The 14,258-nt window shown below is 42.9% G+C and overlaps 1 protein-coding gene across 1 annotated transcript in view; it reads left to right on the top strand.

The window, feature by feature from the left end:
* Positions 1-255: 255 nt before the first annotated feature.
* The window catches only part of LOC109869990 (neurotrypsin-like), a 33,873-nt gene continuing 19,870 nt past the window's right edge, over positions 256-14,258 (top strand). The window contains exons 1-2 of the mRNA XM_031804831.1: positions 256-526; positions 14,082-14,124. Of these exons, the coding sequence (XP_031660691.1) occupies positions 389-526; positions 14,082-14,124 (181 nt within the window). The 5' untranslated portion in view covers positions 256-388. The remainder of the gene's footprint in view (positions 527-14,081; positions 14,125-14,258) is intronic.

Genomic DNA, 14,258 nt, shown 5'->3' with positions numbered 1-14,258 from the left:
AGCATGGCAGAAATTTGAACTGACTTGTTGAAAAGGTGGCATCCTATGACAGTGCCACGTTGAAAGTCACTGAGCTCTTCTACTGCCACTGCATGTCTATGGAGATTGCATGGCTGTGGGCTAGATTGTATACACTTGTCAACAACGGTTGTGGCTGAAAGCTGAATCCACTCATTTGAAGAGGTGTCCACATACTTTTGTATATATAGTGTAGATGTACGTGTTTGTTTCTGTTCAGTAGAAGAGATGTGTGTATTCTTCCATCACATCGAGAGCGATAGAGAGCGCGCGAGCGAGAGGGAGAGAGAGATAGAGAGCAAATGAGCCAGAGACAGAGCTCTCTTGGCATCCGCTGTCGAGTCCGTTCGCGGCAGAGAATAGCGGTCTTATGGGACAGAGATGGGAGAGGTGTGCCGTTTCTTTATCAGCCTATGACACTGACACAGCGGCCAGGATGGATCTAACCACCCGGAAAATGATGCTTCTGATCGGTCTCAGCTGCCTCTGGCTCCAAGTGCTTTCAGAGGTAAGCTACTATGATCACTTGCTGTATGTGTTTAATGGCTATAATTGCGTTCATTTTCAAGGTGCTCCCTATTTTCTCACCATTTCATGGCCAGCATGTAGCCTATGTTTACTCTTGCGGTTATCTTGGGCCGGGTCGAACTTACAAAACTGATTTAACCTAGATGAAATTAACCTGGAGAAATAGCTTACGTTAAATAAAACAACAATGCTCCTTTTTCTTTTCAAGGTGCGCCCCATTTTTTCTCCACCGAAATAACGGTCATTATAGGCTAGGTGCTACACACTAAAAACAAATGGTTCAATATAGGGCCAAGTAAAGGTCCTTTGCTTATAACCATAGCAATACCATTTTGGTTCTATATGGCACCTTTTTTGAAGGTTCTATAAAGCTCTGGAACAGCTGGGTGTCTAATTGAGAACTTCTGACTTAGTCAACCATTCTCAATCGGTCCAAAATGTTCTAATGAGTCACCACCCCCACCATCCCACATGTTAATTATCACTAAAAGGGTAAAGGACCCTTTTTGAACTGCAAATAACCATTGACGGGCTTAAAGGGTTGTTTGGGTCAGTATGGTTCCATATATAACCATCACCGTTCCCAAAGAACCCTTGAAGAATCCTCATTTTTCAGTGTGTAGCCTACATGTCATCATGGTTGGAATCACAGTATTATGGAACATCGTATACGTTCAGTTGCGTTTTTTTGTGATTTTCTATTTCAACAATAATTTATTTTAGCCTATAGGCTCGGCTACGTCAAGGGGTAGAGACTAATGTGCTGGACAAAGCAGTTTGAATGTAGGTACATTCATTCCTTATTGGCGAGCGCGCACACACACGCGCATACACACACACACACACACACACACACACACACACGGTTCCCTCATAATGGGCTATCACAGGAACTCGCCCCAGTGATGAACGGTAACACCACGCGCTATTGCCCTTTGTCGCAGCAATTCAATCAACCTCCCTCAGCCTTCCTTCAGCGCATCTACACCATTTGCATCTACAATATGTATGATGTTGGGTTGTGGCCTGTTTATATTATAATCATAAAGCCTTATTGAGACGCAATGTAGCCCTATTGCCTATAGGATATGCTTAACTGTTGGGCCATATTCGAGGTTCTCCTTTCATACAGATCATTCAGAGTGGGTATTATAATACTGTCGAATGAATCTCTCAACGTGCATCTTTTAGATAAGGAGATTGGATGGAAATGGGGTGAGTGATGTGAGGTGGATTGTTGTTAGAATGGACACTAAAAGGCTTATTTGGGAATGGTGGGTGATGGTTCTGACTATTTGAGCCCTTCAATGGTTCTTTGCCGTTAAAAAAAGTGTTCTTTGCTCTTTTAGCGATAATTAAAATGTATGGGGCGGTGGCTCATTAGAATATTTTGGGGCGTGGTTTGCTCGCAGCTCTTTTTGTGAGTGAGTGACATTACAGTTGATATCATGTGTTGAGTTACGGGAATTTACGTTGAAAAAGACTATGGTCAGTGACAGTTTCATGTATTGCCTTGTGTCAACTAAGAACAGTTGACTGATTCAGTGGTTCTCAAGTCTCTCCTCAGGGACCCAAAGCTGTTGTACAGTTAGCACGTAGTACTCAATTTGTTAATTTAAACAATAATAGGAATTTCAACAATATAATATGGCTAACCAGAATTAAAAGAAATGATGGTTCTTCAAAAGGATTGAAAAATGAATTTTGAGATGAGCAAAAATTCTTTAGAGAATAATTCTCCATAGAGATTATATAATGAACCATCAAAAAGGGTTCTCTTTATCCCCCAAAAGGGCTGTAACCCTAGCAAACCTTTTTTGGGGGTGCTATATATAACCTTTTATTCATGGTTATTTATAGAATCTTAGGAATGGGTTCTTTATAGCACCATAAATCCTATAGTCCATAGGCTGTCATTGTATACGAATTTGTTCTTAATTGACTTACCGGGACAAATATTCCATTTAAAACCTAAGGTTATACATAAAGCACCTGCTTAGCAAAGACTTTTAGCTAACCCTTTACCTTTATTTATCTGGGCAAGCCAGTTAGGAACACATTCTTATTTACAATGACGGCCTAGGAACAATGGGTTAACTGCCTTTGTTAACTGCAGAACAACAGATTTTTACCTTGTCAGCTCGGGGATTTGATCTAGCAACCTTTCGGTTCGCTAGGCTAACATGCTAACCACTAGGCTACCTGCCACCTCAGGTAGCCTAATTCTCCTAACCTGTGACGTTAATGCTGCTAACCTGCCACGAAAGGTCACTTTCGTCCGTAGCTGTGTACCATAGTCAAAACCTGTGTGGTGTGTATAGGCCATGGCTGGTTGTGAGAGGGTCAGGGTCATGGGTGAAGCCATGTTTCATCCAGACCAGGGACATTAGAAGTAGATCACCTCAGAGGCCAGATCAGCTGGGTAAACCATATGTTACAAGACACTGATTATTTGTCAATATTGTAGATTACAATTCTCTCTAATCATCAATGCTGAGGAATTATAAACCCCTTTGGTTCCTCAAACCCTATGAGGCATATATCAATTAAATGGTCCATCAATTAATCAGTGAATTCATCTATTTTAATGTTTTATTTTTTCTGAATAAATCAGAAGGTTTGTAATGTATTATTTATGAAACCATGTAGATACGTGAGTGTTGAGTGTGGTGTTAATGTAACAGAGCTGGTTTGATGAATCGTGACTCAAGTGAACACGTCCATGTGAAGAGAAACCTTGCCGTGAGACCTGAAGACTTGTCAATTCCCAGAGCTATTACTTGAGCTCCTTTGGCTTGGCTGACAGTCTTGTGGTGCATATCTCTGTGTGTGTCTGTACCGGTTCTGTGACCCCGTCTCTGTGTGGCTGTGCAGTCACCTGTGCCGTGCAGATTGAAGGCTACCAGTATGTTCCAATACCAACACAATTTTACCGTTCAGAATGCATGCTCGATATACTGATTAATTCAAATTGGTGTGCTAGTGTGGATATTGGAACAGATCGAGACTGTGGTGCGGTAACATCTGAATGCTTCTCTGTCAGTATGATAACCGTGACATTGATATGAGTGGAGATATCAGCATGTTAGATTTTCATCAGAAACTCCTGTTCACTGTATAGTATGATTAACCAGAGCAATGCCAAAGCACCCAGGACTGACTTTGGGGAAACTTTGCGAAATAACTAAATGCTCAATGTAAATCTGTGTGTGTCAGAGGCAAAGCAACGGAAGGGCCTTGCCCATAGGGTTGCCAACTGTCCCGTATTAGCCGGGATGTCCCTTATATTGGGCTAAATTGGTTTGTCCCATACCTGACCTCCCTTGTCCCGTATATTCATCCAATCACAGTATAGCGTAAACGTGCCAATTCCTGCAAAGTTATTTCTGATGTTGTTCGGTCGGTTTGGCATATCAAGGAAATATGGATAAACCGTCAAAAAACAAAAGACTGCAGCTACAACAAACAACGGGAAGCAAACAAGACGTGGGTTTAAGGCTGGCAGTGGTGACTTGGCGAAAGCTTTCTGTACTTTATGCCGTCAGGAATTCTCAATTGGCCATGGAGGGGAGAGTGACCAAACTCCGCATGCATCCACAGAAATGCACAAGAAGGCCACGCTAGCTAAAGGTGCTAGCAATATCGGGCGCATTCTTCGTGACGTCTACTGCGGAGAATCTTGTTTCTCATGATCTGTCAGGTTCCTTCAGGTTCCTTTTGGCAAACTCCAAGTAGTCTGTCATGTGCCTTTTACTGAGGAGTGGCTTACATAAAGGCCTGATTGGTGGAGTGCTGCGAAGATGGTTGTTCTTCTGGAAGGAACTCTGGAGCTGTATCAGAGTGAGCTTTGGGTTCTTGGTCACCTCCCTGACCAAGGTCCTTCTCCCACGATTGCTCAGTTTGCCCGGATGGCCAGCTCTAGGAAGAGTCTTGGTAGTTCCAAACTTCTTCCATTTAAGAATGATGGAGGCGAATGTGTTCTTGTGGACCTTCAAGGCTACAGACCTTTTTTGGTACCCTTCCCCAGATCTGTGCCTCGACACAATCATGTCTCAGAGCTCTACGGACAATTCCTTCAACCTCATGGCTTGGTTTTTGCTCTGAAATGCACTGTCAACTGTGGGAACCTATATAGACAGATGTGTGCCTTTCTAAATCATGTCCAATCAATTGAATTTACCACAGGTGGACTCCAATCAAGTTGTAGAAACAGCTCAAGGATTATCAATGAAAACAGGATGTACCAGAGCTCAATTTCAATTCTCATAGCAAAGTCGGAAGTTTACATACACTAAGGTTGGAGTCATTAAAACTCGCTTTTCAACCACTCCACAAATGTCTTGTTAACAAAATATAGTTTTGGCAAGTCGGTTAGGACATCTACTTTGTGCATGACACAAGTAATTTTTCCAACAATTGTTTACAGACAGATTATTTCATTTATAATTCACTGTATCACAATTCCAATGGGTCAGAAGTTTACATACACTAAGTTGACTGTGCCTTTAAACAGCTTGGAATATTCCAGAAAATTTTGTCATGGCGTTGGAAGCTTCTGATAGGCTAATTGACATAATTCGAGTCAATTGGAAATGTACCTGTGGATGTATTTCAAGGCCTATCTTCAAACTCAGTGCCTCTTTGCTTGACATCATCGGAAAATCAAAAGAAATCAGCCAAGAATTGTAGACCTCCACAAGTCTGGTTCATCCTTGAGAGCAATCCAAACACCTGAAGGTACCACATTCATATGTACAAACAATAGTACGCAAGAATAAACACCATGGGACCACGTAGCCATCATACCGCTCAGGAAGGAGACACGTTCTGTCTCCTACAGATGAATGTCATTGTTGTGAAAAGTGCAGTGAACAGCATAGAACCTTGTGAAGATGCTGGAGGAAACGGGTACAAAAGTATCTTTGTCCACAGTAAAACAAATCCTAAATAGACAAGTCACTGCTCCAAAACGGTTTGCAACTGCACGTACTTTTTGGAGAAATGTCCTTTGGTCTGATGAAACAAAAATATAATTGTTTGGCCATAATGACCGTCGTTATGTTTGGAGGAAAAAGGGGGAGGCTTGCAAGCCGAAGAACACCATCCCAACTGTGAAGCACGGGGGTGGCAGCATCATGTTGTGGGGGTGCTTTGCTGCAGGAGGGACTGGTGCACTTCACAAAATAGATGGCATCATGAGGTAGGAAAATTATGTGGATATATTGAAGCAACATCTCAAGAGGAATCTCAGTCAGGAAGTTAAAGCTTGGTCGCAAATGGGTCTTCCAAATGGAAAATGACCCCAAGCATACTTACAAAGTTGTGGCAAAAGGGCTTAAGGACAACAAAGTCAAGATATTGGAGAGGCCATCACAAAGCCCTGACTTCAATCCTATAGAAAATATGTGGGCTGAACTGAAAAAGCGTGTGCGAGCAGGGAGGCCTACAAACCTGACTCAGTTACTCCAGCTCTGTCAGGAGGAATTGGCCAAAATTAAACCAATTTATTGTGGGAAGCTTGTGGAAGGCTACCCAAAACGTTTGACCCAAGTTAAACAATTTAATGGCAATGCTACCAAATACTAATTGAGTGTATGTAAACTTCTGAACCACTGGGAATGTGATGAAAGAAAGAAATTCTGAAATAAATCATTCTCTCACTATTATTTAGACATTTCACATTCTTCAAATAAAGTGGTGATCCTAACTGACCTAAGACAGGGAATTTTTACTAGAATTAAATGTCAGGAATTGGGAAAAACTGAGTTTAAATGTATTTGGCTAAGGTGTATGTAAACTTCCAACTACAACTGTATATAAATAAGGTATTTCAGTGTTTTTTGGTTGTTGTTTTTCACCCCAAAATAATTACCTTGTCATTATGTGGTGTTGTGTGTATATTGATGAGGGGAAAAATAATTTAATCCATTTTAGAATAACAAAATGTTTTTAAAAAGTCAAGGAGTCTGAATTATTTCGGAATGCACTGTATATTTAGTTCATTTATCAGCTGCTCTCATCACACCGTAGTACCATTACACTTCTGATACCAATGCAAGGTGAAAAGGGGCCCCAAAATTGTGAACTGCTGTAAAAAAAAAAAAAAATGTATAGAATTAAAAAAAAACATTTTGACAATACATATTACAGTTCTCGAAAGTTTCTCATTACAAAACAATGTAGTTCATCCCAGCGTTATACAAATGACAAAATACTCAGAAGTAATTTAAATATACATTTAAAATGCATGTAACAAAAATGCTGCCCATATCTGGCAGCAGCGGCCTGTCTGCCAGGGTCTAGGACTTTTGCACTGAAATAATCACTTCAGGCCCCATGTGATCACTATCATAACTCTGTTATGGATGCTGAATTTACCTTGTTCATTCAGAAACTGCACCGAAAAGGAATTCCCATCCCTTATTGAGGTTTTGGACAGCTGCAGCCCTGACATTTTCCCTAACATCAATAGACTACTAAGGGCCATCATTGCCCTTCTTATGACTTCATGTAGTGTTGAGAGACTCTTCTAAACTACAAACCAGATCAAAACATCCATCAGATCTTGCATGCTGACTGCACATCTCAACAATCTAGCACTGTTGTACTTTGAAAGGGAACACAGTGACTCTTGTTGTTGACTGTCATGAAATAATCTCCATCTTTAACCAAGCCTACACACTACAACACGTGGGCTCCTCAAGGGAAGGGTGATGGTTCTATTTTATTTTTATTTTTTTATTATTTCACCTTTATTTAACCAGGTAGGCAAGTTGAGAACAAGTTCTCGTTTACAACTGCGACCTGGCCAAGATAAAGCCAAGCAGTTCAACACATATAACAACACAGAGTTACACATAGAGTAAAACAAACATTCAGTCAATACAATAATACAGTAGAAAAATAAGTCTATATACAATGTGAGCAAATGAGGTGAGATAAGGGAAGTAACGACAATAAATAGGCCATAGTGGCAAAGTAAATACAATATAGCAATTAAAACACTGGAATGGTAGATTTGACAGTAGATGAGTGTGCAAAGTAGAAATACTGGGGTGCAAAGGAGCAAAATAAATAAATACATACAGTAGAGGAAGAGGTAGTTGTTAGTGTTTCCAGTTTCAGAGATTTTTGTAGTTCGTTCCAGTCATTGGCAGCAGAGAACTGAAAGTAGGAATTGGCTTTGGGGGTGACAAGTGAGATAGAAATGCTGGAACGCGTGCTACTGGTGGGTGCAGCTATGGTGACCAGCGAGCAGAGATAAGGCGACTTTACCTAGCAGGGTCTTGTAGATGACCTGGAGCCAGTGGGTTTGGCGACGAGTATTAAGCGAGGGCCAGCCAACGAGAGCGTACAGGTCGCAGTGGTGGGTAGTATATGGGGCTTTGGTGACAAAACGGATGGCACCGTGATATACTGCATCCAATTTGTTGAGTAGGGTGTTGGAGGCTATTTTGTAAATGACATCGCCAAAGTCGAGGATCGGTAAGATGGTCAGTTTTACGAGGATATGTTTGGCAGCATGAGTGAAGGAGGCTTTGTTGCAAAATAGGAAGCCAATTCTAGATTTAACTTTGGATTGGAGATGTTTGACGTGAGTCTGGAAGGAGAGTTTACAGCCTAACCAGACACCTAGGTATTTGTAGATGTCAACATATTCTAAGTCAGAACCATCCAGAGTAGTGATGCTGGACGGGCGGGCAGGTGCAGGCAGTTATCGGTTGAAGAGCATGCATTTAGTTTATTTGTATTTAAGAGCAGTTGGAGGCCACGGAAGGAGAGTTGTATGGCATTGAAGCTCATCTGGAGGGTTGTTAACACAGTGTCCAAAGAAGGGCCAGATGTATACAGAATGGTGTCGTCTGTGTAGAGGTGGATCAGAGACTCACCAGCAGCAAGAGCGACATCATTGATATATACAGAGAAGCGAGTCTGCCCAAAAATTGAACCCTGTGGCACCCCCATAGAGACTGCCAGAGGCCCGGACAACAGTCACTCAGATTTGACACACTGAACTCTGTCAGATAAGTAGTTGGTGAACCAGGTGAGGCAATCATTTGAGAAACCAAGGCTATTTAGTCTGCCGATGAGGATGTGGTGATTGGCAGAGTCGAAAGCCTTGGCCATGTCAATGAATATGTCTGCACAGTATTGTTTCTTATCGATGGTGGTTAATATATCGTTTTGTACCTTGAGCGTGGCGGAGGTGCACCCATGATCAGCTCGGAAACCGGATTGCATAGCGGAGAAGGTACGGTGAGATTCGAAATGGTCGGTGATCTTTTTTTAAACTTGGCTTTCGAAGAACTTAGAAAGGCAGAGTAGGATAGATATAGGTCTGTAGCAGTTTGTGTCAAGAGTGTTCCCCCCCTTTAAAGAGGGGGATAACCGCAGCTGCTTTCCAATCTTTGGGAATCTCAGATCACACGAAAGAGAGGTTGAACAGGCTAGTAATAGGGGTGGAACCATACTGATCATAAGAACCCTTTGAGCCCTTCAATGGTTATTTGCTGTTCAAAAAAGGGTTCTTTCCTCTTATAATGATAGATAATTACACTGGACCTTCTACAAACTGGAAACAACATATCTTGAGGCCGCATTTATTTTAGCTGGGGACTTTAATAAAGCATTTTTGAGGAAAACGCTGCCAAAGTTCTATCAACACATTGCGCTTTAAAACTCTTGAACATTGTTACTCTCCCTTCCGTGATTGCTACAAGGCCCTCCCCCGCCCTCCCTTTGGCAAATCAGATCAGGACTCCATTCTGCTCCTCCCTTCCTATAGGCAGAAACTCAAACAGGAATTACCCGTGCTAAGGTCTATTTAACGCTGGACTGACCAATCGTAATCCATGCTTTTGTTTTGATTACACGGAATGGGATATGTTCCAGGTTGCCTCTGAGAATAACATTGATGTATACACTGACACAGTGACTGAGTTCATCAGGAAGTGTATAGGGGATGTTGTTCCCACTGTGACTATTAAAACCTACCCAAACCAAAAAACGTGGATAGATGACAGCATTCGCGCAAAACTGAAAGCGCAAACAACCACATTTAACCATGGCAAGGTGTCTGGGAATACGGTTGAATACAAACACTGCAGTTATGCCCTCCGTAAGGCAATCAAACAGGCTAAACGTCAGTACAGAGACAAAGTGGATTACAAAGGGAAAACTAGCTACGCCGCAACACCGCCGCCTTGCTTCCAAACAAGCTAAACACCTTCTTCGCCTGCTTTGAAAATAACACAGTGGCCCGCTCCCGAGGACTGTGGGCTCTCGTTCTCTGTGACCGATGTGAGTAAGACATTTAAGCTTGTTGATTAACCCTCGCAAGGATACCGACCCAGATGGCATCCCTAGCCGCGTCCTCAGAGCATACGCAGACCAGCTGGCTGGAGCGTTTACTGACATATTCAATCTCTCCCTATCCCAGTCTGCTGTCCCCACTTGCTTCACTATGTCCACCATTGTTCCTGTACCCTATGCCATCTGGACGAGAGGAATACAGTACCTACGTACGAATGCTGTTCATTGACTTCGTTCAGCCTTCAACACCGTAGTACCCTCCAATCTCATCATTAAGTTTGGGGCCCTGGGTCTGAACCCCGCACTGTGCAACTGGGTTCTGGACTTCCTGACGGGCCGCCCCAAGGTGCTGAAGGTAGGAAACAACACCTCTACTACGCTGATCCTCAACACAGGGGCCCCACAAAGGTGCGTGCTCAGACCCATCCTTTACTCCCTGTTCACCCATGACTGCATGGCCACGCACCTTTCCAACTCAATCATCAAGTTTGCAGACAACACAACAGTAGTAGGCCTGATTACCAACAATGATGAGACAGCCTACAGCGAGGAGGTGAGTTCCTTGGCAGAGTGGTGGCAGGAAAATAATGTCAACATCAGCAAAATGAAAGAGCTGATAGTGGACTTCAGGAGACAGCAGAGGGAGCACGCCCCCATCCACATCAACGGGACCACAGTGGAGAAGGTGAAAAGCTTAAAGTTCCTTGGCATACACATCACGGACAGTCTGAAATCGTCCACCCACACAGATAGTGTTGTAAAGAAGGCGCAAAAATGCCTCTTCAACCTCAGGAGGCTAAAGAAAATCGGCTTGGCCCCTAAGACCCTCACAAACTCTTACAGATGCACCATTGAGAGCATCCTGTTGGGCTGTATCAACGCCTGGTATGGCAACTGCACTGCCCGTAACCGCAGGGTTCTCCAGAGGGTGTTGCGGTCTGCCCAACACATCACCGGGGGCACACTGCCTGCCCTCCAGGACACCTACAGCACCCGTTGTCACAGGAATGCCAAAAAGATAAACAAGGGCATCAACCACCCGTGCCACGGCATGTTCCCCCTACTATCATCCACAAGGCAGGGTCAGGTGCATCAAGGTGCATCAAAGCTGGGGCCGAGAGACTGAAAAACAGCTTCTACAGTGCCTTGCGAAAGTATTCGGCCCCCTTGAACTTTGCGACCTTTTGCCACATTTCAGGCTTCAAACATAAAGATATAAAACTGTATTTTTTTGTGAAGAATCAACAACAAGTGGGACACAATCATGAAGTGGAACGACATTTATTGGATATTTCAAACTTTTTTAACAAATCAAACACTGAAAAATTGGGCATGCAAAATTATTCCGCCCCTTTACTTTCAGTGCAGCAAACTCTCGCAAAGTTCAAGGGGGCCGAATACTTTCGCAAGGCACTGTATCTCAAGGCCATCAGACTGTTAAATAGCAATCACTAGCCAGCCTCCACCCAGTACCCTGCCCTGAACTTAGTCACTGCCACTAGCCGGCTACCACCCGGTCACTCAACCCTGCACATTGCTCATCCTAATATTTATATATTTCTTAATTCCATTGTTTTACTTTTAGATTGTATGAATTGTTAGATACTACTGCACTGTTGGAGCTAGGAACACAAGCATTTAGCTACACCGGCAATAACATCTGCTAAGTAAGTGTATGCAACCAATAACATAGGGTTTGATTTGATTAAAATGTAGGGGCGGTGGCTAATTAGAATTTTGGGGGGGATGGTTTGTTGTCTTCTCTTTTTGTGCAACTGTGAGTGAGTACCATCCCAGTTGATCTAATCTGCTGTGTTATGATATTACATGTTATATATGACAAAGGCTGGTGATGGTGCCTTGTGACAGACTCATGTATGACCTCGTGACAATTGAGAACAGTTGATTAAGTCAGTAGTTCTTAGTTCTCTCCTTGGGGACCCTTAGTGATGGGGAAATTAAGCTTCCTGAAGCATTGAGGTTTTCCAGCCAATTGTGTCGAAAATAGGTTAATTACGCGAGGCTTTGAGCGACACAGTGTACACTAGTGGCACATGCTAGTGTTATAGATGATGTCCCACACCCCGTAGCGCACGTGCACAGCGTAGCCTTTTTGTCTTCTACCAAACCAATACCAAACCAATCAGGTGGTTGTTTGACAAAACAAAGCTTCGGACGTCATTGATCACGTGCTTCTGATAAAGTGATACAGGTATCGGCACACTGCTTTGAAGTACACTGCTTAGCAATTTCGACGCATACCTCGGAGCTCTGGCATCAAACATGACATCACTAGGGACCCCCAGCCATTCCAGAGCAACTTGTTAATAAACAAAATTATAAAACCTATGGAATTTTAACAATATAATATGGCTATTAAACCAGAACAACAAAACCAGTATGGTTTTACAAAGAAACAATCTTTCTCCATACAGGTTCTATTAAGAACCATAGAAAACGGTTCTATATTGCCCCAAAAAGGGTTGTAACCATAGCGGAACCCTTTTTTTGGTTCTATATAGAGCCTTTTTTTAATGGTTCTTTATCGAACCTTCAGGTTTCATTTAGAACCTTATGAGCATGGTTCTTTATAGAACCTTCAAAAAACGGTTCCATATACTGTAGCACCAAAAAGGGTTCTGCTATGGTTAGAAGCCAATTAACCCTTTTTGGAATAATTTGTTTTTAGTGTGTATGCGTCTATGCCTTGTGCTGTAAAACATGAAAAACACAAGAAAGATAAGCCCGTATACTGTTTATTTATGATTTAGCCTAGTGTTGTCATGCCAAACTTGGTAGTCCAGGCCTATATGTGTTTGATTCAAAGTGAGCTACAATGGAAATCAAGATGAAGAGGGTGAAACATTTATAGATGTTATCTGAGTCCTCTTTTATTCAGTATCAGCAGAAACAGGGGCCTCCCGAGCCTCGCAGCAGTCTAAGGCACTGCATCGCAGTGCTTGAGGTGTCACTACAGCCCCGGTTTCGATCGTGACCAGGTGTCCTATAGGGTGGTGTACAATTGGCCCAGCGTCGTCTGGTTTAGTGGAGGGTTTGGCCCGGGGGGGCTTTACTTGGCTCATCGCGCTCTAGCGACTTCTTGTGGCAGGCCGGGCGCATGCAGGCTGACTTCGGTCGTCAGTTGAACGGTGTTTCCTCCTACACGGTGCGGCTGGCTTCCGGGTTAAGCTGCAGGTGTTAAAAAAGCGTGGTTTGGCAGGTAATGTTTCGAAGGACGCATGACTCGACCTTCACTTCTCCAGAGCCCGTTGGGGAGCGATGAGACAAGATCGTAATTGGATTGCAATTGGATATCACAAAATTGGGGAGAAAAAGGGTGTAAAATACCATATATATATATAACCGAGTTTTAGACAGTTTCAGATGATATCTGACAGAATGCTGTGTAGTGCAGTCTCTCCATAAACCAGGTCAGAGTCAAGAGGAGAGAAGGAAATTGAGGAAATTCTCTGACTGTTTCTGATGATACTATATATCTTTATTTTATACTTTATTTAACTAGGCAAGTCAGTTAAGAGCAAATTCTTATTTTCAATGACGGCCTAGGAACAGTGGGTTAACTGCCAGGGGCAGAACAACAGTACAACGCTCTAACCACGAGGCTACCCTGCCGTATATAGTATCAGCAGAAACAGTCAGAGAATTTCCTCCATTTCCTTCTCTCCTCTCGACTCTGACCTGGTTTCTGTGACTCTTAAGAGACTGCACTACACAGCATTCTGTCAGATATCATCTGAAACTGTCTAAAACTCGGTTATTCAGTACCAGAGGCTGGTGGAAGGAAGGAGCTATAGGCGGATGGGCTCATTGTATCAGCTGGAATGGAATTAATGGAACGGTATAAAAAAACACATCAAACATATGGAACATGTGAACATATGGTTCCATTTATTCCATTACAGCAATTACAATACTCCTAAAGCTCCTCACACCAGCCTCCACTGTTCAGTACCCAGGTCTCTGTGTTCTGTATGCTTGTGTGTCTGTAATGTTTGTCTATGTGACTGGTAGGGATTTCACCTGCATCATCGGCACGCCACAAGACAAGCCCACTGAGCTAAAGCCTGTAACAGGCTTCGGTTCTTAGGCAAGGTCATGGGGGTCTATATATAATTGATTTGTTCTGTAACAGATATGATGTGAAACATTGACAGTAGGTTGTGTTATCTGAAACTATGTCTGATGTGTTCCTCTTCTCTCAGGTGGTAGCTGATGACAGTTATTTAAACGAGGTGCAAAACACAGGTAGGCTAACAGTCACCTCTCTCCTCTTTTTCCTGTTCCCTGATCTATTTTGTGTTCTATAAAATGTGCCATCCCTTCTTCCCCCACTCATATCCTCTCCATTCCTACTCTCACTCCTCATGTTCTTATAACCT

Source organism: Oncorhynchus kisutch, linkage group LG25 (genome assembly GCF_002021735.2).
Source record: "Oncorhynchus kisutch isolate 150728-3 linkage group LG25, Okis_V2, whole genome shotgun sequence".
Taxonomy (NCBI): Eukaryota; Metazoa; Chordata; class Actinopteri; order Salmoniformes; family Salmonidae; genus Oncorhynchus; species Oncorhynchus kisutch.
Note: the sequence above shows the minus strand (reverse complement) of the source record. Positions and strands in the feature narration are given on the sequence as shown.